We start from the raw sequence: 27,191 nt of genomic DNA, 5'->3' as shown, positions 1-27,191 counted from the left end.
TCTGACGTTAACGCTATATATAACTGGCGTGAAAAATGGCTAATGGAACTAAACATTAAAAATATGTAAAATCTTGCGTGTATAAAGAACTTGCACTACTTCACGGGTTTACTATCTCAATAACATTCTTTTGGATTCTGTTAACTGCGACAAATATCTAGGTATTCACATAGCAACAAACCCAACTGGTCACCTCGTATTGAATATAATATTAACAATGCTAACCGCATGCTTGGCGATTTACGAAGTAACTTTTTTAACGCTCCACATGGCTTAAAACTGCTGCTTCATAAAACACTAGTATGCCCTAAACTATTATATGTTACAGCCGTGTGGGACCACACCTATAATAATCTGGTAACTTCCCTTGAACTTGTTCAGAATGGCTCCGTTCGTTTTATATTGTCTAATTATAACAGAACCATGAGTATTTCAACCATGAAAACTTCTCTTGCACTCTCTTCCTCAACATCTCACAGAAAAGTTTCCCGTTTAACACTATTTCACAAGATATACCACCATCCCATCTTGCATGACCAACTACTTCTTCGTTCACAGCACATTACCCGCCGCATTGACCACCATCACATGTAGGCATCGTTTCATGCAACACCCTGCACATCAAATGTGTGGAACAGACTTCCCGCTGACATTGTTTCTATTAGCGATAACAACTTGTCCCGTGATTCATAAGCTAACACTCTGGAATAAGTTTTTTGTCGCAATAGCTAACATTGCATAATTAGGTTCCGCGTTGTATTAGCTACCGTGTATTATTATATATTGTATTATCAGACATCGTACTTCAAGAGATTTATTTGTACGGTCTAACCGTATTCACTGCTTTTTGTTCATTTGAATCTTTTTTTTGTAAACAACCCCCCCCCCCCCCCCTCTGTAATGTAATTTGACCCTGAGGGTAAAATAAATAAATAAATAAATAAATAAATAAATACTTCGTCGCCATTCACGTCACGCAACACCAAATTCATGTAAGAAGCTAGCGAGACGTCCGCGAGCGCGCTATGAGTGTAGCATGTATCCATGTTTTATGTTTTCATGAAACGCATATGATGAGTATCATCTTTGAACGTATCATTTATCTTCGTTGTGCATTCCCGTTAGGTAGTACCAGATTTGATATATGTGAAGCTGGTGAAACGAGCACGAGCACACCGGGAGCGTGGCGCGTTGTCATGACTTACTAGACATGCATGTCATGATTTCCACATTAGGGCCTGTCACTTATGTTTGCAATGCAGTCATTTCATACCATACCAGTTTTGCAATATGTCATGAGAATGCAAGAGAAGCAATGCGATGACAAGTAAATCATGACATAGATGTCATGATATTCATCTTTTTACTAGTCACTTATGCTCATCATAGAGTCATGTTATGCCATACCAATTTTGGTTTGGATCGCATTATCGGAACGGCCGAGAGAGCTATAAGTCGTAGGCGGCGAGATAGATAGAGATAGATACGGCGAAAGTCTCCCAAGTTCGCTAAAAATGCTTTGCATTTAAAATCAAACTGCACATCTTTCCGTGCAGCGAGGCAGCGTATCTCTCCACATTTTGTAGGAAGCACATATATGCTGAAGTGGTGCGTGGGGGCTAGCACAACCGCAGTTTACAATGGAACGACAGAGGACTGCTTCAAAACCTCGACGATGTCTAAGAACTTGTACATAAACATTCACCAAAAGGGCTGTGTGTACAGGAAACGCACTGATGCAAAAACAAATTTTTTGCGTCGATACTCTATGTTCCGAAAGGACATGTAGAGATCATGCTGTGGCGCCGTCGGCCGGTGTAGCCATTATTGTTAATTAAGGAGTAACATGTGCCCATATACCACTACAAACAACTATAAAGGCACCTGCTCTTCGAGCATTTCTATTGAATAAACCTGTCACAATCTGCTCTCTGTACATACCCCCCAACACCACCTTGAAAAACACGAATTCAAGTCTCTTGTAGATAATTACTGGAACCTTATCGGTCGGTCAGTGGCTGCGAAAACTGAACACAAATTTGAGGCATAATTTTAGACACAAAACCAACTATCTCATGAACAGGGCTATGAATATACTCGAGGTTCTGTCACGGACATCGTGGGGCAGTGATGAAAAAATGTCCAATGAATCTTTTTAAAACTTATACGTACGCCTCTAGACAATATGTCGATAATATGTCAGTATGCAGCGCCAAGCGTCTTGCAAATTCTTGACCCTGTAATATTAGCCGCGTATTATTAACCTTGAATGTTTACCGGAAGTACAGTTAAGTGCGAAATATGCCATAGTTCTTGTTTTGCTGATTGGCAAAGTACGCATTACTCGTCCGTAAGGTGCCACATGCGCTTGCGTAGCTGCACGATATATGTGGCAGGTTGGCAGCTTGAAACCACCCAGCCGTTGCACAGTTAACTTGTTTTGACGCCTGATGTGATTCTGAAATACTACCACGCAATATTACATGCGCTAAGCAGACTCCTGCGGCTGCATAACTTTCATGTAGTTTTTTCCATAGCAGTGTCAAGCAATCACGTAGGTCAGTGGTAGAACACCCGCTTGCCATGCAGATTTATTGGGTTACATCCCTCTTTCGAACCGAAATGCTTTATTTCTTTTATTATATTCGAGAATATGCACCAACACCATCGCAAGAATACTTTAGGGTGAGTGAACGCCGCTTAGAGAGCGCTTGGACCGATTATGTTCTCGTTTGCGGCAGGCCGATGGATGGCTCGCCGGACTGAGGGCTGTAGCGGACTGCTGGCAAACTCCGCAAAGCACACCCGGCACGTGGACGACGGTTTCCGAATCTCAGAAAACAGGGTTATCGCGCGATAACAAACACGCGACATGCATAAAGTGACGCCGTGAAAAATGGGGTGATAAGGGAAGAGGTGGACAGTGCAGCGAGGGTGTTGTGGATGAGTGCCGCTACTTTTCCACGTACGGAGCTTTGCTACTATAACAGGGAGAAGAACAGCCGATGCAAAGTTAGTAGCGCCATCTCTCGGGCTCATTGCGAAGCAGAACACTATCGGGTACCGGATAGTCCCGGCGTTCGCTCACCTAAAGTATTCTTGCTCCGTGGCACCAACTAAAGAGGACGTAAAAGTACCCGTGCGGTGGTTACGCGAGAGCCTGTGCCGCCGTTGCCAGCCTTGCACTGTTTTACCGTACGATCTTCCTTCGTTACGACTTCATCAAATAAGTCAACCTTATTACACTATTTGCACCTTTCTCAATTTTTCGGTCCCTGACAAGATGGTCTTTCCCTCAGAACCAACGATGCCATCGTCGGAATTTCCGCGAAAGAAGCTCTACAGCACTATCGCGTTAAAATGCCGTTAGTAGTACAGGAGCGCAATGCAACGCGAGCGAACCATAACGACGAAAATACTCCTTTTTTTCTAATTTTAAAGCCTAGCAGATGCAAGGCCGAAATCCTCCCTCCCATTGGCGTCACGGGAGCGTCGTTCACAGCGCCTCCATCGGTGGCAGAGGAGATGAATAGAAGTATACATACAGCAAATCTCTGCACATACAGCTAGTCTGTTCAATTAAATTGTGACATGAGCCGCCAGTAGCTGGGTGCATGCGCAGTGCATATAAACGCATTTGGATATCGTGAAAACGGCATATAAGACAATGCAAGTTGACTCTGAAGAAGGGGCTCGGCAATTTATAGAGACACCAATCATGAGTTTCGATTGATATGCGCTGCTCAATGGAGAGTGAGATTTAATGATCAAAATAGACCACTCATGGTATCAGCCTTCGGAACCAGCGCACGCCGCGCGCATGCGCAGAGCCCTTCTATTGCAGCTTGTTCATGCTGCTGCTTTTATGGATAACTTAATCGGAGTGATTTCAATGGTTATACATGTCTTGACAATGGCTCTTGCTGTTTGGAGTAGCCTATAAAATATTAGTACTCAATATGCTAGACCATGGTGCACGTTCTCCTAATGCAATTTCGTTTCGTTGACAATTGACTGTAGTTATTGAAAGCTATTTATGGATACTTCTTTCCCGTCTGCACCATCGTTTTGCTACTCTTGGATAGCTTTTCGTTTTCACAGACATATAAAACTTACATATGATCTGTTCAATGTTTTATAGGCTCGCTGTACAGGATGGATAGATGTATGAACATTATTTGGTCCTTCGGAACGCGCTTTAGCACTTTGCAGGCCACTCCTACGCCGGAATAGAAAGACCAGTTCTCTCTGCTTCGTCACAGGCCCTTTAGACTTCCCATAACTGTTGTTCGAGCCAGGAGCTTGTAATAGCGCCCTCCCATTTAGACGGCGTGATGACTTGCCCACATCGTAACACGGGGCACCACCAGAGCATATGTTCCAAGTTAGCTAAATCATCGCAGAAAAAACATATTTGTCGGTTGTCATCATCATCATCATCATCAGCCTGTCTACGTCCACTGCCGGACGAAGGCCTCTCCCATGTTCCGCCAGTTACCTCGGTACTGTGCTTGCTGCTGCCAATTTATACCCGCGAACTTCTTAATCTCATCTACCCATCTAACCTTCTATCTCCCCCTAACGCGCTTGCCTTCTCTAGGAATCCAGTTAGTAACCCTTAATGACCAGTCGTTATCCTGTCTACGCGCTACATGCTGGTTGTATTTCGGGATAAATTTTGTTCAATGTAAGTTTTTAGCCTGTCCGGTATTCCGGTAACACAAAGAGCGGGCGTATCACCAAATAACGTACTCCGTAGCTGCCACTACGTCAAGTGGTTCCATCTATAGAAAAAATAAGACAACTAAGAAACACGTATTTCACTACCTCCGAGATTCCGGGAGCGTTATTGACTAAGCCTAAAGCATTGATTATATGAGTAAATCTCTCGAAAACATTGCCGATATCGACACAAATACTTTGCTGTCGAAGGTTAAGGCCATGATATTTTAGTAAACAAAAACATCTATTCGAAGCTAGCGAGCTACAGAATGCGCGACGGCCACTCGATAGATTCGAAATGGACGGCCACAGATGAAGGAAAGATAGGAGAAAGCATGCCCAGCCGAAGCGCATGGAGGAAGGAAAAAAATGTAGGAGAGGCCATGACGTCATATTCATGAAGCCGCCGCATCGCAAACAGCCGCATTACCTTCTAGCGGAAAAGCAGATAAACACTTCGCGATTTCTGGCAAGCAGCCGCCGCAGCAGCCTTAGAAGTGGCGCCAGCAGTGAGTCATTTCACGAGTACTGCTTCTTTTGCGTGTTTTTTTACGAAGGATGTGCGATGCTCAGCTGTAGTGTATACTCGGTGCGAATTGCGTGCACCTTCGGATGTACCTGGTGGGACTTTTCACGTATTTTCGCTTCACTGTTGATCAATAATGCAAGGTATATGCATGCGGAGCTTTCAGCTGTACGCTTCGTTGGTTCTTACTTATCGTGCCAACTGAGAACACACGCGAACTTTCGTTTTTAGTATTGTGGACATTGTGTCGCGTTTTTAGAAGCTGTGTCGTTCATACGGAGAGACAATAAACTTTTTCTATAGTTATCGGACTAAATTTGTATGTGTTGTATGGTGTGCGCACTGGAATTAGACACTTTACGTACACGATCGCGTATACAATACAGTAGTGCCTTCTTACCGACGTGAAGTACGTCAAGTAATAGGCTGGCGTTGCACAGAATAGCTACGAAGCAAGCTCTAAAAATTGTGTATTGCCACACTGCCACTGCATACGAGCAAGCAACTGCTAATCGGCCCGTAAATCAGGAAATCTGGCTAAGAAAAAAAAGGCCTTACGTCGAGCAGAGCGCGCAAGTCGCTGCTGGGTGAGTTCGAATACGATGATGCAGGGGCTGAATGATTTTGATTACGACACGTGCCGGTGCTTTCTGTGCTGTTGCACAAAAACGCTCTACGAAGTACTTCAGCATGCTGCGCTGGGGCCTGCCACGCACGAACAGTCTTGGAAAGCTGTGCTCGCAATATTTTACTGCATGCAAACCATACAATACGCGTTAAGTAAACACCGGAGCTATAAGTCTGCGCAGAAGTGAACCAGCACTGAGAGTACGCCGCAGAGCGTCTGCTGTTTTGTTTGCCCTATACCGGTTTGTTTGTCCCACAAATTTGACGTCACTTCCACCACATGCGCACTTTTCGCAATGCATTGGGAGAGGATAGATACTTTTCTCAGTTTTTCCTTCCTCCATGCCGGCACGCGAAGTGAAATGTGTGAAGGAAATGACATCATGGCGGCCATATTCACTGGGCACAATGGCTGCGGTGCTATGGTTACGTGTTGCACAGTAGAGCTGGTCTAGCAGTGAGCGGCCGCGGCTGGCGGTGGCATGTGTGCCTCCCCAGGTCTCGGGCTGAGCCGTGGCAGACAATATCCGTGCTCTGCGTCACGTTATTGGTTACACAGTGTTCTGGCAGTTACTGTACTCTTAGCAACGTTTACAAATTCTTTTGTCGATAACGGGGTTTCCACATTGCGTAGAACGAGTGCATATCCATTGGTTGTGCGGCAGATGACGCGGATGAAACAATTAGTGTTCAGTGAAATTGCATTGGGCACCATGACGAAGCGGAACGACGACGAACGCCTTGCAGGTCAGTGACGGTTGGGCAGTGCTCCTGCTTGTGACAATGGACGATGCTGTTCAGCCCAACAAGACGCAATGATGACCATGTGCACATACGTAGTTTCGTGTTGTGTGTGTACGGTAAAAACTTGCATGTGCGTATTAAAACACCTTTTCAGTTCTGCTTCGTATACTCTGCCCCAGCATTGCATGTAATCTCAGCGCAACAGCAACCGAGTTGAAGTGTCACTTGCACCGTGCTCAAAGTCACCACGGTCGCCGAATGCTGACGGCTTCGAGTTTCATGCGGAACACGGACACAGTGGCCGGACGCTGCGTCGGACGCATGGCGGAATGTAACCGTAGAAGGCGCACGACTGATCGTGTTGTCTGTATAGTTGTTGAATTAATGACGTGAAAACACTCGCCATTGTCAGTGCATATAGCGCGTGTTCTCTTGTACTTGCTTCGTTGTCGGTGAGCTATTACTCACTGTTAATAATCCGACAAAATGATTCTGCCGAAGGTGTCGCGCTGGCCCAGAGCGTTGAGCCCCGTTACATTAGTTTCGGATCGTCACAACACGCGCGCTGCGCAGCTCACTTGTTTTCCAAGCTGGAGAGAGAGTCGTGCCTTCTGCTTTACATTCGGATGTAAACAAGAGAAGATAATTTGCCCAGTCAATATGGCTAACTTCCGGCTTCATGGCGGCTTCACAACGAGTGACATCAGGGCCTCTCCTACCTTTACTTCCTCCGTGTGGACGGCAATCGCTTTCAGCGGCGCGGCCTTGTTTTGCAGGCGCACGCATGCACAGTTCACGCCCGGTATTCCAGTACACGCTAAGCATTTTGCGTGTAGCGGTGGACCAGACAAACTAAAAACTTCTAATTAGCGTGGACTTAGGGTACGCCCGACCCAAAGAAGCTGAAGTGTCAGAGCCTGAGGCCTACTTAGCTTTCTTTGTGGGGGAGGGTATTGTCTCTGCGCCAGGTAAAAATATTTTGTTAGTTCGTTATACGAGATGGGAGGGTGACGGTTCTCCAAAACATCAGCGCCGCGCCCTCCGATTGCTACGCGGTTTACTACTCCTCGCAGAGCTATGTGGACTCACTTGTTGAGATTAGGCGGGGCTCCCTCAATGCGTCCCATGTGGGCTGGGAACCAAACAGGAAGCAATTGTACTTTTGCTCTCTCTCTCTCTCTCTCTCTCTCTCTCTCTCTCTCTCTCTCTATGTATATATACATCGCATTCATCGAAGAATATATGCTTGCCCTATACGGCCAGTAATTTGAGTTAAACGTTGGAATGCACATCAGATAGACGCTAACAAGAGCTCTCTTGAATTCCATTTCGTCCTCTGCGCAGTGGATCGGCGGGCACGTGTCACTCAAAAGCAGAATGGTTCTTGACAAGTCATCTTCACAAACAAATGTTTGCTGAAGCGTTGTACAAACAAATAGGGGAAGCGTGGACCCTGATATTTAATGCCTTCGACATGTTAAAATCTACCAGAAGAAACTAACTACCAGAAAACTACCAGAAGAAACTGTTTTGTGTATTGCGAATCTGGTTAGTTGAGTTGCGAAGCCCATGGGCACTCCAACTCCTATCAATTCATCTTCAGCATTACTATCAGCCTTACTTGGATTCACGTTTATACTGAAATCTACTGACACTTTCTTCAAAGCAGTGTCGTTCATACACTATGAGTATTTATTGATCACAGGCAGGAATAACAACGGAGGCTGCCTTGAATTCCACTCGGTGAACTGTTCCAAGGAAATTCTTGATAAATACATTTTATTTTATCATTTCTTAGAAGAATCTTCTTAATCATTTGTTCTCACCCACACCTCGTATTCCAAAGTAATATGTCAAAAGGTGCCAAGAAGAACACTGATTACTGGTGCTCAAAGCCTTGGAAGCTTGATTGAACAATCTAATTCGAGGCTGACGGACTCATAGTCAACTCGCTGGAACTCTGAGACTCCGATCAAGTCATGAGTCCGAGTCCGGTCGAAAATAGTTTTAGCGAGTGTGGATCCAAGTGCGTCCGGTTCAGGAAACTTTTGGTGAGTCAGGGCTCACTCGGACTCAGACTCATAAAATTATCCCAATCCGCACCAACTTGGATTCACACTCACAAAAACTTTCTTCAAGCGGACTCAGACTCGCGGCTTGATACGAGTCTCAGTGAGTCAGACTCAAAGCGCAAAATATATTTCATGAGTGAGTCTGACCGAGCTCCACAGTTTTTGCCGACCTATGGGGCAGTGGCCTGCGGCCGGTAAAATCGGCTTGTGTTATCCTACCGATATATTGGACGCTGCGGTTGGACAGTGCCATAGTTTAGGAAAGCAGTTACAGATAAAAAATGTAATGGTTCACGTTCTATGCAACTATGAAATGCTGGTAAAGTGTTGCTTGTCATGTTAACATGCAAAATTATGTGGTTACCACACATACTAGACGAAAATTCTCAAAACGTGTTTAGGTGCATTGTTTAAGTAAATAGGCAGCTTTGTGGTGCGCACCGTTGGCGCGGTCACCTCTTCTTGGATATTCTAGGTATAAGGCTAGTAATGGAAGTGCTTTCACTTAACGTTAAAGTCGACGAAACGCATCTACAGGCGAACATTTATTGCCATCATGTTGGGAAACAGCGCTAAGTTTACTTCGCTATTTCGATCGCGCGCAAGTAACCACATTTTCGTTGTGACTCCCCACGAGTTTTGAGCACAAAGCCATTCGAGGTACATATAGTCTTGTCTTTTCAGGACCACAAACAGGAGGCCCCGGCTCTACCAATATATTTGAGCAGCAACGCCGACCAGGGCTTCTTCAAACTGACCTAAGTGGTGATATGGCTGCAAAGAGGAACCATCACGTAACCAATTATACTGCTGATTGCATGTTTTAAACTTGGACTTTTATTTTAAATCTTTATTTATGCGATTTTAAATCTTTACTTATACTTCTATACATAAAAATGTTATGTAATCAGAGTGTACCAATTTTCTTTTTTTTCCCCGACCTGTTCTACCGATTAAACCTAATCTGCGACAACTCGTCCTTGTGAAAATGAATACTTCACAAACGCGCATTTAGGTACATAATTTTTGGCCCACGACAACAATTACTACCTTGCGCGCAATTTGTTATACTTAGCGCTACGCGGCCAGTAGTGTCGAGGCACAATGAGCGCGCGTGCTATTAGGTGGGCAAAATATTATTGATAGTAAACGTGGCGAGTGCCGAAATTAAAAAATAAATTTGTTGTAACGGTGACTTTCCCCAAGTTGGGGCAGACTGCCTGTTTTCAGAGCGTTCAACACCAATTCTGAGTGACAAATGCATCGGGAAACTGATGCTACGATGTTTCTGCTACCATGGGTATAGCCGTGAATATGTGGGATTTTCTGACTGTAGTAAATGTTTCTTGGAATGTTGAAATGTTTCTTGGATGTAACATGACATTCCTACTTTCTAAATAAGTATGTCCTTGTTCATTTTGGCTTTAAATTTATACAAAGCCCAACTTCAGATTATACCAAAAATTACTATACAATAAGAGGACTCGATGGAAAGTGTAGTGTTGTTTTTGAGCTCTTCAATATGAATTCAGCGGGTTGTGCAAAACATTCAAATAAAGTAATAAACCTCTGAAATGAAAATATTGATGTCTCTCAAATTTACTGCAATATTCATTGGTAGTTTCGCCAAGCAGGACATATTGAACGGTTCTCGAAAAATGTTCATGGAACGCCAGTGTGTACTTCTTGCACCACACTCCGTAAAAACTAAACCCGCTGTGGCAGCTTACTGACTATGAGGTTGTGATTTTCTAACCTCGAGGACGTGTTCGATCACCTGTCAGGGCGGCCACATTTCAGGCGGGGTGCGAATTCATAAACGCCAACCTACTGAGGCTGACGACGGAAGGAGGAGAAGGATCTAATAAAGCCAGGTGCGCTCGATGGAGAGCATGTGAAGTGAGATGCATCGGGCTAACAGAAAAAAAAATTCCCGCATATCCACGAAATGAATGATGATGAAGGAGCTTGCTCCAGAAGTTAAATCCGGTAAATCGTGAGGTCTTCTGTACAAATGCTCAGTCGTCATTAAAGATGGGACACGAGAGCTCTTGTGGTGTGACTGTATATACACGTTATTTACACAATGTTTATTATTTACATATTAATGTACTATACACAGATATTTACATGCTGATGCAGTATATATCATTTTGTTCAAGAGCTTGTTTGCGAATCACATAATCTTGGAGGAACGTTTCCTTCTCAGTATATTGGCTTTGTGGTCTGTAAAGTACAAAGCCAGATGATCTTGTATTACAGCATGTAGTGGAGAGTTCGACGAGGGTTCCGATGGCGAGCCCTCCACACCGCCACCTTGGCTTCTGCGGTGTTTATAGTGAGTAGTGGTATTGACGCGCATTAGGTGATGTCCGGCGAAAGAGCAAGTTGTCGCGGCCACCATATACAGGCGTGGCCACCTAGCAGTCTTCTACTAAACTAGAGCACGTGCCGAGAGTGGAGCGAGCGTCGCCTGAGCGGCGGCGCGCCATCTGGTGAGTGCTCTTGAAACGAAGAGCACAGCTACACCTCTAGCGCGAGCAATGAGCACTAGTGTCCACACCAGCGCAACGACGAGAGACAACTCCTCAGCAAAAGGAGGAAGCTCCTAAAATCATGTGCAAATGTGAGATTGCGTAGCTCTTTTCTTTAGTCCGTGCTCTTCTTTCGCACCTTAAAAAGTTTCCTAGTTATATGCCAATATGTTATATATTGGGGTAGAAACACAGGAATCAGAAGTAGCCTGCTTACTGCAGGCATTATAAGCAACTAATTCACAGGGATTAGTTTTTTCGACACATATTACCCGGTTCTTGCTTTAGATTGTGCCTGCCCTCTTCTTTCTTCTTTTGTTACAGTGTCACCCTCGCACAAACTGATGTTTGCGATAGATTGAATTTGTGATAGGCATCATACCACTTAAAGCATTGCGCGTTTTGATTATTTACCGTAGTTTACAATTACAGTTTGGCATGCACTGTCGAAATGCTCAACAAAGCTTGGGATACTTTCGCATGCATGCTTGAATCCACACCTCTTTCCTCGTACTCTATGCGGTGGTACCTAGTTAGCGTTTGTTTGTGGTCAACGCACTCAGCCCCGACGTGGTGGTCTAGTGGCTAAGGTACTCGGCTGCTGACCCGCAGATCGACGTATGAAATCCCGGCAGCGGCAGCTGCATTTTTGATGGAGGCATGAATGCTGTAGGCCCTTGTGCTCAGATTTGGGTGCACGGTAAAGGGGTACTGACACAAAAAAATTGGCCTCGCATTTTTATGCTGCAATGCGATGCCGTAGGGCTGTTAGTCATGGCACAACACATTGTTTGCTGCAGCACGTGATAGACAATTAATTACAGGCCCATTATCAATCAGTTTGAGTTTCGGTTTGAGAGAGTTCCAAAAACTGGGTGCAACTTTCGCCACGACCCGCCGTGGTGGTCTAGTGGCTAAGGTACTCGGCTGCTGATCCGCAGGTCGCGGAATCGAATCCCGGCTGCGGCGGCTTCATTTCCGATGGAGGCAGAAATGTTGTGGGCCTGTGTGCTCAGATTTCGGTGCGTGTTAAAGAACCCCAGGGGGTCGAAATTTCCGGAGGCCTCCACTACGGCGTCTCTTATAATCATATAATGGTTTCGGGACGTTAAACCCCACATATCAATCAATCAAATAAAAAATTTCGCCACCTAGCATGTGCACCGTTTGACCACGTCAGTACACAGAACTGTGACGCTTTCTGCACGGTCTGCATCAAGAATTACTTTCGAATATAAAACTTCACTGGAATGTCGCCAAACACAAAACTTTCTAAGCGTGAGCCATGGCCACGCACTCGCAACCAGCCACCGAGAAATATAGACTTCGGGAACTAATGCGACAAAACAAAAATGGCGGCTATGACGTCACCATAACTTTTTTTTAACGCAGCGTCGTGACGTGAAGGAAGTAGGGGGTCACCTCGAGGTCACCTCCGAGGGTGTCTATAGCGCTATGGAGTTGGTCGCTCACGCAAACTTCTAAATTAAAAATTCCTTCCCAGCTATACTCGCTGTTAATATCTTGCAGATGATATACGAATGTTCACGAGAATTGACCCCGCAGGCTATCTCGGCCTCGAAAGTTTGGGTCAGTACCCCTTTAAAGAACCCCAGGTGGTCGAAATTTCCGGAGCCCTCCACTACGGTGTCTCATATTCATATGGTAGTTTTGGGACATTAACCCCCCCCCCCCCATACCATCATCATCAACGTACTCACCGAAATGTTCTTTTGACAGAGGGATGAGTTATTAAAAAAGCATACAGGCCACAAATGCAGTTGTGCGATCACCCTAACGCCAGTCTGCAAATTTGGAAATTAGTTATGCTCAATACCAGCTGATGTGGCTGACCTTAAAGACAGTTTTGTTGCGCATCATCGCTGAAGAGCAACGGTGGTTGCAGCAGCAATCATTGAGTGGTCGCCACAATAGTAGCATTGTTTGTGAGCTTCGTTTAGTAGTGACCTAAGAGCCGTAACGAGTGTTTCATCCTAATTCGAAGTAGCCACAATGTTTTGATTGGCTCGCCATTTCTTTTTCAGAGATACACATTTGAAATGAAGGAAAGTGTGAATATATGGGCGCATTTTCTTTTTTAAACACCATAATAGTGAAAACGAACAGACAATTATACCAAAAAGCATAGGGGTGTAATTAAAAAATGATTTGAATGCAAATAAAAAAAAGTGGACAGAAGGATAACTTCACCGGCAGGGACCGAACTTGCGATAACGCGTCAGATGCTCTACCACTGAGCTATAGCGGAGTTATCTTCCCGCCCACTTTATAGGGTATACATGAGCATTTAAACGTGTGGGAGAGAGAAGTGGTTATAGGAGGGAAAAGAAGAGAAAAGTGAGCCCCATAACTGTCTGCATCAGGGTTCGACACCTCAACAGTAGCTCACAAGGGATGGGGTGATGAAGGTTTAAAAGGATAGGATTAATGGTATAGAGAGAGATGAGCTGGGACAGCAAGCGAGGACATATGAGGGGATAGAAGAGATAGGAAAGATGGAAGCATGGCCACAAAAGTCCGAGGACGGGGCACCACTTGCGAGAGCTCTTGTCGGCGTCAGGAGATGGCGTAGGGCAAGTCCAGTAGGTCAGAGCTACGTTGTCGTCGGAAATCACGAGGGCACAACCGGTCGGCGCACTCAGTTATAGCTGGTTTACTAGCGAGCAGGCGAGCGGAGAGGGCAGCGGAGCGCGACTCGATAACAGAGTGATAGCGGAGCGATGCCCCGCTCGCTTCGGTGGATCGCATTGCTACGCCACTCGTTCATCAAGGTTGAAGCAGTGTAAATTACTGTCGATTGACCAGAAACTTTGTTGCGATACCTGCGGAACAAAGGTGAAGTCACTGCAAAAATAATATTGCAAAATGCATTTTAATAGGTCGCAGGTGTTTAGTAGAAACAAATCCTCGTTTTTCTTATGCGACTTGCCATCAGTGATTTGAATGCATGACGGACTGCTCGACGTCCCCCCTTCTCCAAAAAAAAAAAAAGAACGGGGGAGAGGGTGTCGCCGACGAAAGTGTTAGGGTGAAGCCAAACCAAGCGATTGAGTATCTGGGTTTTTAGCAGCACCGTTGTTGAACCGTGTGCCTTTCACGTGCTACCAGCGACAGTATAGGTGGTCTCTTGCCTTTAGCGCTATGCCACGAACTATATTAGGTGACCCGTTGCTTCTCTCTGAGCTGAAGTGGTCGGAGATGGAAGATCTTCTAGTATTCGTGGTGTTAAACGAGAGAAGACGGGATCCACTTTCCTCCCGTGGTCTGCTCAACGTCGACGCAATGGACGACGACATGTTTTGAACATATTTCCGTTTCGAAAAAGAGGACATGCGGAAGCTTAGGGTCACCTTGCGCATTCCCGAAACAGTTGTGACTGGTCAAAGAGTGTCGATCCGCGGAGAATAAGCACTTTGTATTATCCTTTGGCGGCTGACGTATCCGAACAGACTGAAAGATCTTGAGGACTTCTTCGGCCGACGTAGCTCGACCATATCATCGTTGACGGCAGAGGTCTTCAGACATATCGATGAGAAGTTCTTCCACCTTTTGGACGACGTAAATCACCACAGCCGGCTCACCATCGACACGCTGGAGAACTTTTCGAAGGTAAGAAGGAATAAGAGCGAAATAGAAGTTGCATTTTGGAGGTTTTAGTGTACCTGTTTATTTATTTATATACCTTAAGGGCCTCTAAGGCATTACATAAGGGGGGTTTCATACAGTAATCAGTGACAGCAGCAATTTTTTAACAAGAAAAGAAGACAAGAAAACATGCGCAGGATACACAGTCTGTCAACCAAGATAAGCAAGAAATAACACGGCAAGGTTTTCACAAGCGAGCACATTGAAAAAGCTGCACGACACGTTGTACAGCAATGCCCAAGATTGTCCAACACATTCAAGGAATGCAAATAATGCAGACTGAAAAGATGATTGCTGTGTATGCGTTACAATGCTGGCAGGCAGAGTGTTCCACTTGGTTATCGCTAAGACAAGGGGTGAGTATTGGTGTTTTTTTTTTGTGCGGAAAAATATAGGTTCAATTTTATGATAATGGTCGACGCGTGCGGAAATGTACAAAGCGGAGTGAATGAACGTACGGCGGAACGGCGAATCACTGTGGTATAATTTGTGGAAGAAAGATAAGCGGAAGTATTCCCTGCGCATGGCAAGAGGGGGGAGATTCAATTTTTGCTAATGAATGACACTTTAATAGCGGGAATAACATGACAAAATAAATCGCGCGGCTTTGTTTTGGACAGTTTCGAGCGTATCAGTAAGGGTTGCTGTGTGGGGGTGCCATACTATGGAAGCATATTCGAGGATTGGCCGAATAACAGTATCGTATGCGGGAAGTTTGGTATCTTTGCAAGTTTCAGGCGGCGCTTAAGAAGACCAAGTTTCCGTAGTGCTTTCCCGGTAATGTATTCTACGTGGCTAGTCCAGGTTATATGAAAGTGGAATAAGATACCGAGATATTTATTAGATGGAACGGTCTGAATTGCCAAGTTGTTTATGACATACTCATTGGGCGAAGGATGTGCAACGGATGAAAAACGTGCGTGTTTGGTTTTGTTTACATTTGTTTCCATTTGCCATAAACGGCACCATACGGATAATTTTGTCAAGTCGGACTGCAAGATGTTTACGTCGTTTGGTTCGGTAACTGCCTTATAAATTACGCAATCGTCTGCAAAGAGGCGCAGTGAAGAGTTAATATTGGATCCGATATCATTAATATAAACTACAACGGAGGGCCTAGTACGGATCCCTGGGGTACCCCGGATTTGACGGGTCTGGGAGTAGAGATAACGTTGTTAAGTTTAACTGACTGGACCCTGTTAGTAAGAAAATCGCTTATCCACTGGGTTGTTTTATCGTCTAGATGTAGATTAGAGATTTTAGTCATCAACCTTTTGTGTTGCACGTGGTGAAACGCTTTAGCAAAATCTATAAAAGCCGCGTCAGTGTAGCGGGAGTTATTCAGGAATCATTAAGGTCAGTTACCAATTCGAATAGCTGAGTTTCGCACGAGCGGTTGTTGCGGAAGCCATGATGGTTATCTATTAGTAAGTTATTTTTATTGAGGTGAGATACGATATGCGCAAACAGAATATGCTCGAGTATTTTGCATGGAATAGAAGTAAGAGAGATTGGCCGGTAATTATTAGCACATGATTTGAACCCAGATTTGAATACAGGTACCACTAATGCTGACTTCCAATCATCTGGGACGCAACCTGTGTTCAGTGACTGCTGAAACATTAGTTTCAATAGGTACGATGATTTCTGAGCGGTTAATTTCAGAAGTTTGGAGCTAATGCTATCGGGCTCTGGACTCGTCTTGTACTCAAGTCGCTCAATGGTACGTGCTACGCCATTTTCGGTGTTTTCTATTGGGAGAAAGATATCATGATAGACGGTCTCTGGTAGGTCGAGGGAATCTAATGGAAGCTCATTTGAAAATACCGATGCAAACTGATCGCTGAATACTTCAGCAGTTTCTTCAGCTGACGGAGAATCGCCATGCTCACCGTCTAGCAAGGTCGGAGAGTCAGTGTTTTTAGGGTTTACCACTTGCTAGAATTTTTAGGGTCAGTTTTGAGGAGTTTAGGCAGTGTGCAATTGAAAAATTTATGGTTGGCTTCTTTAATGATGGCTTCGGTTTTTCTTGATACATTCCTATAGTTATCCCAGTCTAATGTCGATTTTGTCCGAGACGCCTTCCTAAATGCACGCTTCTTTTTATTAAGACTTCTCTTCACACCCTGTGTGAACCGTGGATTGTTTTTGGTTGATCTAATAGCCATTTCTGGTACGCAACTATCTCCGATTCGTTTTTGTTATGTCACGAAATTTAATCCAATTTTCATTTGCAGTGCAGTTTGCAAAGCTGGCTTCGAAGTGGAATGTAAACTCTTCCAGCATATGATTAATTTTCTCGACATTGGTGCGTGCATAGTTGAGTATGTGCTTGCCCGTTATGCTTTTATCGGGCAGTGGGATAGATAAGGAGCAATGTACGGCACGGTGATCGCTGATTTCGTCCAGGACATCAGTAAGTGCATCATTGGGTTGGTTAGTGAGTATGAGGTCCAATATGTTGTTTCCGCGTGTTGGTTCCGTCACGAGCTGGGACATGTTGTGCAAATGTGCTAGGTTTATGAAGTTAAGGCTTTCTGACGACGGCTAGCACAACTAACAGTGGAAGAGGACCAGTCTATGTAGGGGTAATTGAAGTCCCCTCCAAGAATCGCAACAGAGTTTGGGTGCTTGTTTAAGACATGATCAATGAAATCATTCAGGCTGTAGAGAGAGAGGAAGACGGGACAGCGGCCAACGTGGTCGTGTCGTTCTCTCGCCACTTTATTATCTAAGGCGATTGCCGAAGCGGAGCGGCGGCGGCTGCCATGTCCAAACCGCCAGGCCGTGAGCTCGATCTCCACCTCTCGCGCCTCGAGCTGTCGCATGAGCTGCACGAGAGGCGCAGCGCGGTGGCTAGAAAAATGACGATGATGATGAATGGCGATGATGATGACGCTACAAGGTGTTCAATGAACTCTGGGCCACTATCGGGAGGTCTGTAGCACACGCCTATGGCGCACAGTACATGCCCCAAACGTGCAGCAACCCACGTAATTTCAAGGGGCGATTCGTAGACTATGACGGAAGGACGAAATTCTTTCCTAATGGCAATAATCACCCCTCCACCATGACGAGCGGCTCTGTCTGTCATTATTATTTCTTTCAGGCCATTTACACTAAAGGAGCCCAACTAACTAACTGTTGGGGCTCCAATGATGGCACAGCACGGGCTATATGCCGACCTACAAGACAACAGGAGCTGTACTTTAGTGAGCACAAAAGGTTCCATGCCTCGAAATACCAGGCAATAATGGGGCCATAGAATTTCATACAATAATACCTAGAGGGGAATCTGGCGCTAGTGTCTACGCGGGCTCCGTCAGCGGTGCTTGTACCCCCCTGGGAATTATGGAAAGTACAGGCTTCGGATCTGCTTCGGAAGGATCACGTTCTTAAGATTAGCGACGCTTGTTTTCTGTTTGTAAAATAAAGAGATATGAAGTTATGTCTACACGAAACGTGCTTCATTTCTTTATGCAAACTTTATTGAAAATGTTTTTTGTGACTAGGCAGTAGAAATGAAACCTGGACAAATTTAACCACCAGGGTATGCATTGATCTGCCATTGTGTTCCAAATTTGGCATCAAAAATTAATGAAATATTCTTTACAATATTTAAAAGATCAATCTTGTTTCGTCCTCGAAAGTATACAATACCTATTTATGGAAATAATAGAACAGTATGAAGTGAGAAACGCTGAACGTTTCGTCTGCTGCGTTGCCAGGTGCATCTGTTCTAGTGGTCTTCCCCCAACGCACCTCTCGTTTTGTTGTGAAGTTGAGTCGGAAGAGCGTGGCAGTGCACCTACTTCGCGTTGCCACCGTTTTGCAGTTAACTTAAACGAGTTTTGGCAAGACGCACTAACAATAAACGCGAACTCGATGTAATATCCTGCACTAGCATGGGAAGCTACATCTATGCGCAGCGGTGAGTGGACGACGCTTCGCTTAAACTGTAAAAAACTACTTACAGCTCAAGCGGGGCAGTAAATTCAAAGGCCTAGCAGTTTTCAGCTTCTTTGAACAACAAAGGCGCAGCATCAGTCCTTTTTACCCACCCCACTTCCCACTCTACCCTATGAACGAAACTGAAACTGTAGAAAAAGACCCGTAGACAATTCGCTGGCTAGCGCGATCCAATCCGAAGTCTGTACTTCCCATAATTTCCATGAAAGTACATGACCGGAGTGCCAGAATTCTCTCTAGTTATTATTGTATGAAACTCTACGATGTGCCCGAAGGACATCATTTGCCGGCTGGATGGATGTTATCCAGGTAGCAAGCATGGTGCTGGTAAGTAAAGAGCATGTCATATGCCTGAAAATCACATTTTCCTCCACGTTCACGTAAGAAGATCACGTCGAACAATAAGATAAACTAGATTTAAATTCTTTGACGAAAGACTTCACACTGTGTATTGAAATAACGTGTTTTAAATGTACCTATGTGGGCACATTATTCTTTGGTGTGTTCTGTGTTTTCTTTGTGGGCCTTTCTGTTTTCAATTCTATTCATGAGATTAAAGCTGATACATGATCAACATCTATCTCGGAAGATGGGAAAATAAAATTACGTTAAATAAGCAGGCGCACTGAACGCCTGCCAGGGCATCTTGCCTATTTTGTTGCTTCTCTTATATTTACTAACAAACTTGTACCAAATGTTTGATCAGCAGGAGCAGTAGTGCTAAAAAAGTCTTTTATTTTACTTTTTTTCAGGCAACTTTGGCAATAGCCAGGCTTACGCGAAGCTCGAAAAGCTCGTGCAGGGCCACTACTATACTGCCTTTACGGGGACCCTGCTTACCCACTGCGGCCACTACTGCTGAAACCTTAGGGCGGCGCATCACTGACACCAGAGCAATGCGCCTTTAACAAAGCAATGAACAGCGTGAGGCAGGTCGTGTAATGAGGTTTTTCGCAAGATTGCTGAGATTGTTTTCATTTGTAGTTAAAAAAACAACCAAAAGATTTTTGTCATGTAGTAGAAAGGATGTATAAAGCGAGTGCATTGCTGGCAAACTGTAACACTTGCCTATATGGTGCACAGGTCTGGCTCTACTTTGACCAAGAACGATGGTGCTTGGAAATGTACTTAAACACCCGTTATTTTTTGTGCTTGCTTATTGAAGCAATAAAGTCTGTAACACACCAATGCTTTCTCTATTGATGTGCCTCCCGGAGTTCTTCTTGCTAGGCCACCTATTTCGTTACTGAGATTTTCGATTGCCTGCTCCGCCCACTTCACCAAGTCCATGGCAGGTGTTCCTGTTGGCGATTGGTCACCTGAAATTCGTGTTGCCTTTCAGCAAGCCCCAGCTTGTGCTCCTCCAGATCAAGCCGCTTCTCTTCATTGGCTACTTTTCTTACTTCAATCATGAGCACCTTCTGCCACAGCTCAAATTCATGCGTTTGGCGCATAGTCAAAAACTGTAAATTCATGCTTTGAAGGCCTAAGATTCCTGCAAATTTAGGCAAATGAGCTAATTCAGTGAGGCAGGTTTTGTACACATATCACGTATCATAGAAAGACTATTCGATAAAGTCGTAACACAAACACGAGCCTTCCATTCTATGATATATCGCGCCCCGCCGCGGTGGTCTAGTGGCTAAGGTACTCGGCTGCTGACCCGCAGGTCGCGGGATCGAATCCCGGCTGCGGCGGCTGCATTTCCGATGGAGGCGGAAATGTTGTAGGCCCATGTGCTCAGATTTGGGTGCACGTTAAAGAACCCCAGGTGGTCAAAATTTCCGGAGCCCTCCACTACAGCGTCTCTCATAATCATAGCGTGGTTTTGGGACGTTAAACACCACAAATCAATCTATGATATATCGCACACCATTTACTGATGACAATGACGATGACGGTGATTAAAACTTTATTTTGGTCCAGAGAAGGGTACTTAATTTTTAAATTTCTGGTGTCTTCTTGTCTCTTGTAACCAGTTAAGAAGCTGACGCGTTCTTTCAGGCCTCTGAGTGTGAGCTCCCAGCCGAGCACATGTTTCAAATTTTTCATCACTTCAATCCAGTTTATGTCAATCGTCACCAAAAGGTTTCGCCGCTGTCATTTTTCTTAAGTTGACTAGGTCATCCTCTATCACGAAACATCGTAGGGGCTTTTTTTTTACTCGTAGTCGAGCTTAAGCCGCACTTGGGGGTGTCGCCGGTAAAGTATCGCCGCCACTTGTGAGGGGGGTTGCCAATTGGTTCTTTATTCTATGGGCTGCCATCCTGAATACGCTCGCAAGCAAGTCCGCTGCACACGCTTCGCTGAAGAGATGAAATGAGCGGCTTAGCAGCTCGCTCCGTAAACCCACCGGATTTCTCAGCGGACTGCACACGCGCAGTTCACCTCTCCTGTCACCCGCTGCGTCGATATGGGTGAGTGCGTGGCTCATTCCGTCCAAGCGCTGGTTATCGCCACGAGCCATGCATGCGCTGTTGGTGTCTTAGCTCGTTCACTGGGCACGCTGGCCCGCTGAGCCGCTCAGCTATTATCACTCTCTATTTATTGCAGTGTATATGACTTACATGCAGATTTTGCACGCTGTGCTTTTACCATCATCGAACTCTAGTATAGCAAGCTCTTGAGATGCATCTTTGCAGCAGACATGTTTACTTGTTATGCTCACAGCTGCTGAACGATTTTCTTTACACGAGGATCCAATTATAGCCAGTCAACGCAATCACCCCCATACATAACCAATGTACACGCGTGATTAGTGGAAGAAGGCGAAGAACGCACTGTCTTTGAAGTTTTCTTGTATAGGTGTCCTACCCATAGATACAACCAAACTTTATTACCCCGTATGTAATAACACACCAAACACAACGTCACATGGTGAGCAACTCGTCAGTATGGTACTTCCACAACAATACCAGCACAGTTTCCAGCACAAAATATACATACATAATGGGCAATACAATAAAAACGAGAAGCAAAAGAATGGGGGACCAGCGCTAACTGCTTGATGAAACATTTATTCCGCACAATGGTGCCTTAAACAACATGCGTCGCGTATCGCGGGTCTGTGGGAGGGTGTCGTAAGACTAGAAAATTTAGGAAGAAAATTCGGTACCACTGCAAATAAGCACTAATTCAGGCAATAGCAAATTTTTTGAGGATTATATACGAAGTAAGGATAGCAGTTGACTCACTTAGAGCCGACTATCTGTCTTAAATCTAGAGAATGCCATGTGGAAGAAAACGTGACTGCTGCAGCAAACAAAGCGACCTTCGTGCGGTTTATTGTTACAATGCGAACTGAGGGGCTAAAACACAGTGCGTACACAAGCATATGCGGTCTCGCAGTTTTTATCAATATGGTATGCGCGAGATCGCGCCTGATCGACGAAATTTCGGATTAGCTGGCGGAGCGAGACACAGCGCCCCCCTCGGGAATATTTGAGGCGCCCAGGTGATATTAGCGCCGTTGGCTTCGATGCGTCGGCGCGGAGTGTACGCGCTCAGGCTGTCGTCAGTAGCGGCGTGTGATCATGGTCGGCGCGCGCGCTAAATTTGACGCTGGCTTTAGGAAGCCTGCGTCAAATTAAGAGCGTGGCTCACGCTTTGTGTTCGCGCTCATTTGTAATACACGTTGAAAGCAGAAAGTAAGCTGGTCTTTTAGATGCGAAGCAGCTTAAGCCGGGGGTTTTGTTCATCTCTCCCGCGCCAGTCCCTTCCCACTCGCTCTCCTCTAGAATATCGAGGCGGCGCAAGTGCCAAGCCGAATCGAAGCGCGAACGTCGAGCGGCGGATGCAGAAGCGACGAGGCAACATGAGTCGGCGGCGAAGGCAACGAAATGCTTCAAGCAACTGCTGCGACCCGGGACCGATAGCGCAAACGCGTGGTTAGAGCGATATTTCCTCGACCAGAGCTTCAGCCACAGCTGCAGTGTGTGCGACCGGCTTTGGTTCATTAACAACCTGACCAAGGTTGGCAGAATCCAGAACGAACAACACCGGAACGCAGCCGCCAGCGTGATGTGGCAAGAGGTCAGACCGGCGCGCAACAACGACGGTAACCGCGGTGAATTCATGCTGCGCTGGACTTGCAAGGTAGCGTGAACGTCGGGCAAAGTGCCCGTTATGAGCGTGACCAATGGCTATACCGCTACCCGGTGAAACCCGAGAACCTGCCCGAGTTGAATTCGGTCGAAGAACGGCTCATCGCGCCACGTCTGCCATAAACGAGCATTCGACGTCTCACGCACGACAACATGCAAGACGAAATCAAAGGCCAAGTCGCGAACGTGTCCATCGAAGGGCACAAACTCGTGCAATGCCTCTTTAGAAATGTCCTCGAATGCGCGGCCATCCACGTGCACATCGAACGAAGGCTCATCAGTAAGGCTTCGTACAGGGGCGGTCCCACCACGTACAAAACGTCTCGCTCTCTTCTGTTCTCTATACATACTCATTCGTTTTCTCAATAAGTTACACAGTCTCCCCTCTGCTTTGCATTCACACATGGTTCGCTTTAGCGGGAGATGGTATAATTTTTCGAAACATAAGAAATTCGACCACAGGACCCGCAATGCGAGATGGTTCAAATAAACGACGAAATAATAGATTTTGTCAAACACCGTTTTTCTAGCATACAGAATAGATTAAAATGACTGCTGAAATAGAGAAGTTCAGCCGTTCACCACCATCTATTCTAGCCCTTTTCTGCTCTCGGCCATCGCCTGGCCTTCGCCTGGCCTTGGGGTTGTCTCCCCCAAAGCAATGCATGGCGGAGACAAGCCCTCATGCATTGCTTGACGACGGAAATCATATGAAGAAATTTTTTTAACGTCCCAAAAGCACCATACAATTATAAGAAACGTCGTAGGGTAGGTCTTCGGAAATTTCGACCACCTGGGGTTCTTCAACGTGCACCTAAATCAAAGCACACTGGCCTCAGGCAGTTTTTCCTCCATCGAAAATAAGGCCGCCACGGCCGGGATTAGATCCAGTGATCTGCGGGTTAGCAGCCGAGTACCTTAGCCACTAGACCAGCGCGACGAGGTATCTTGGGTTTGCGGCGTAAAACCCCAGATGATATCAAGGTGCCTTAAAAACGAGGAGACCCCTAAAAAGCTGATGACGTAACAGCCCAGCGATGACGTAAAAGAAAGAAAGAGGACGCGCTGATAGTGAATAACTGCGAGTCACGTAACGCGCATGTGCTGTAGTGCACAACGCCTGTTTCAGATATATTGAATGCTTCCGGTCTCGCGTTGCCGCTCAGTGTAATTACGATAGCGTCTGTGCGCAGGAAAACGACGATCGGGTGCCATGGAAGGTGCCATAGAAGGAACTATGCCTAACACATCCGAACCTAAGGCTCGTCATGCAGCTGCCCGTGCAGATTCGGGGAGGTCTCTTTCATGCTTCAGCGTTGACGAGAATGTTCAGGATTTGCTTTGGGGTAAGCTAAATTTTTTTTCACAGTAGCGTGCTTACTTGCGTCTCTCGCAAACCTTGTTTCCGAGGTCAGGAATCGTGGGAAAACGAGTAGCTTGTAGCAATTCCTTTTTTCATTGGGCCGGCAAATGACTGTGCAGTTTGTGAATTCAAGCCTGGTAGTGTTGCCCCCCCCCCCCCCCCCTCACGGTGATTAGCAACGGAAGAACGAAGAAACTGACAGCCATTAGGGTTTGCACTTCAGTGCATGCTAACTTCAATCTCGACGTTTGTGAAGTTGAAAGAAGTAGCGTGAAAATGACTTCTTAAACTACGCCAAAGGGGGCTGTCTAAATGACTTCGACATTCCAGTATTGATTCAGAGTATTGCAACTTTGTTCTTTGTAGATTAATTAGTAGTGTTATGACGCCAATTAAAGCAAATGAACGTCATTAACGTGGAGGTATCGAAAACACTGCCTGCGGTTTTTAGACTGTTCACTCGATCTTGGTTCCCGTTCTTCTCTCGTATGTTGACACGGTAAACGTAATCAGCGTCGCAGCCTATGCCATAACGTCTAAATGCACTTCAAAATTTCTCGCGTTTCGATAAAAAGGAAAATAATCATTAATAATAAAGACTTGAAATTTCTGACCACTACTTCACTTAAGTTCGCGTAATATGAAAAGCAACGATGCCCGAATTTGAACTCGCGACGCTCTACGTTTAGGTGATGGCGGAACGTTACGAATAAATACCAGCGCGTGCGCGTCCTGTCGCAGTTCGCTTACGAGCGTGACACTGAGTAAGCTTGTCATTTGTGTTGTCACACGCTTTAAATCTCTGGCTTTTACATCTTGAGCTCTTTTTAGCATACGAACGTCATGACCCACCATTCCGTCGGTAGTCTGCTGGTAATCAAACCGGCGCCCTTGCACTCAGCAGCAGAACGCAATTGAATATCGTTTGGCAAATTAGCAGTCAGTGATGGGCACGTTACCAGTAATAAGTGTTTCAGTTACCGAAGCCCAAAAAGTAACCCTGTTACAGTTACCTAGTTTCCAAAAGTAACTTGTTACAATTGCCATGAAAAATAACGTCGTTGCCGTGTAAAATAATTGAATAAATGCCAAATCAATTTGCGTGCACAGGGTTGCCCTTCAGAAGGGGGAGGGTGAGTGGTCGTTGTCACGCCCCCCTCCATATTAAAGCAATACAGAGGTATGGCCACTGGATAAAGGTGGTATGGGGCTTACTTTGCGTCCCCCCTCCTGCATCTTGGGTGCGCACACATGCAAACCGTTTTAGAGCCCCGGTTCACCTCGGGCCAAGCGTTTGCGAAACTCGGACACGTACGCCCATATAGCACACACCTGGGGACGATCAGTGCGGGATCATCTACAAGAACGATGAGGAAAGGGCGGTGAAAACAGTCATGTAACGCGTTCTTAAAAACAGCTTGTTGAACACACTAGATCATTAACAAAATGGAGGGGGGGGGGTGGATCAGTCTGCAAGAGACGTGGTTCATGAGCCACGACGCATCGGTTTGCAAGAGCAAGCGCAGCCCACTACCGAAAGTTTGTGAGGACACGTTTGGGACTAATGGACTGATAACACTGCTAATTTTTATCATTTCTCTTGCTGTTCCTATTGGATACTCGGGATTCCGCCTGTATATATGAGAGGCAAAACGTGTATCTTTAATTTTAATATCACTTAAGTTGCTTCGCTAGTTCATGGAACGTTCAGACATTTTGCGCTGCTGTTTTCTAGCTACATGTAAAACAGAATTAGCTCGGCGCCTCGGACGAAGACATCTATGCCCGCACACCAAGAACACGGCTAGAAGCTCAAGTGATTATTTGTGCCCCCCCCCCCCGCCCGAAAAGGGGGGGGGGGCGTGAATTCAGCAAGCTTGTCAAGGCACTTAGATGGGCTGGTTGGTTCTGTATGACAAGGATAGTTCTTTTTTGAGTGATCATTCACTTGTAATGCGCACACCCTCTGTCACGTGCTTCAGCGTATATATTACTTTTGGCTCTTTCTGATGAACAAGCTGGAATTTGCACAGTGCGTGTCCTGTCTTTTCCCTGTCCGCTTCTTGAAAGCGCACCCATATCAAGCTGTTCAGCCACAGCATGGTTAATCTAAATTTGGTTTACAAGTTAACTTGGAAGACTGTTTGCTGCAGTGTCGACTTTTAGTTCAGAGACAACTTTTCCTGTTGTGCATGCTGAGCCATATCGGAAAGTTGAGGGGCGGAGAGGGTAAGGTAAAGAGTTCGAAAAAGTGCAATGCGTGTAACATATCGGCCTCTTGCTGTTGGATAAATGTAAATGTAATAGCGTTTACTGTTACTATGTAAAAAAATAACAGGATTACAGTTTGGTTATAACACAAGAGTACTGAAACAGGTAACTGAAAAAAGTAACTAGTTACTGGTAACGTGTTACCACTAACTAGTTACTGCCCAAGACTGAGTGGAGCTTATAACAGACCAAGCAAAGAAGACAGGGTGCTCTTTTTGGTGTGGTCAGCTCATTATCTAGAGCTGCTGCACATCAAATCAATCGTGAGCCAAGCTGGCCCATTTATTGCCATGCTTACCCCCCGCTCTTGTCTTGTTGTAATGGTGCTCGATTGCTTACCTAAAGATCGCGGGATCGAATCATGACCTCGGCGGCCGCACTTCCATGAAGGTAAAATGCCAGGCACCCGTGTACAGTACTCACGGATTGAAACGGGACACTCGGAACGTGTGGCCGACGGTACAATACCGCCGCTCGGGAGTGCACGTAGAACCATTGTGTTGCATTGTGGTATGAAGTGAGGGAAAGAACACCTAACCAGAAGGATTACTCCTTCTGGTCGCTGAAGTGTCGGCCTGTAGTTCACTATGTGTA

General features: G+C 45.6%; 2 protein-coding genes across 3 annotated transcripts in view; both read left to right on the top strand.

Moving 5' to 3' along the window:
• Positions 1–10,272, top strand: part of LOC119161312 (uncharacterized) — a 43,335-nt gene extending 33,063 nt beyond the window's left edge. For both annotated transcript variants that reach the window (XM_037413718.2, XM_075879500.1), the window contains exon 5: positions 9,376–10,272. In XM_037413718.2, the coding sequence (XP_037269615.2) occupies positions 9,376–9,518 (143 nt within the window). In that variant the 3' untranslated portion in view covers positions 9,519–10,272. The remainder of the gene's footprint in view (positions 1–9,375) is intronic.
• A 13,797-nt stretch (positions 10,273–24,069) lies between these two features.
• The window catches only part of LOC119161313 (uncharacterized), a 10,052-nt gene continuing 6,930 nt past the window's right edge, over positions 24,070–27,191 (top strand). The window contains exon 1 of the mRNA XM_037413719.2: positions 24,070–24,309. Coding sequence (XP_037269616.2) covers positions 24,177–24,309 — 133 coding nt within the window. The 5' untranslated portion in view covers positions 24,070–24,176. The remainder of the gene's footprint in view (positions 24,310–27,191) is intronic.

The sequence above is a fragment of the Rhipicephalus microplus genome, chromosome X (assembly GCF_043290135.1).
Source record: "Rhipicephalus microplus isolate Deutch F79 chromosome X, USDA_Rmic, whole genome shotgun sequence".
Classification (NCBI taxonomy): Eukaryota; Metazoa; Arthropoda; class Arachnida; order Ixodida; family Ixodidae; genus Rhipicephalus; species Rhipicephalus microplus.
The sequence above is the reverse complement of the archived record's forward strand: the minus strand, read 5'-3'. Positions and strand labels throughout refer to the sequence as shown.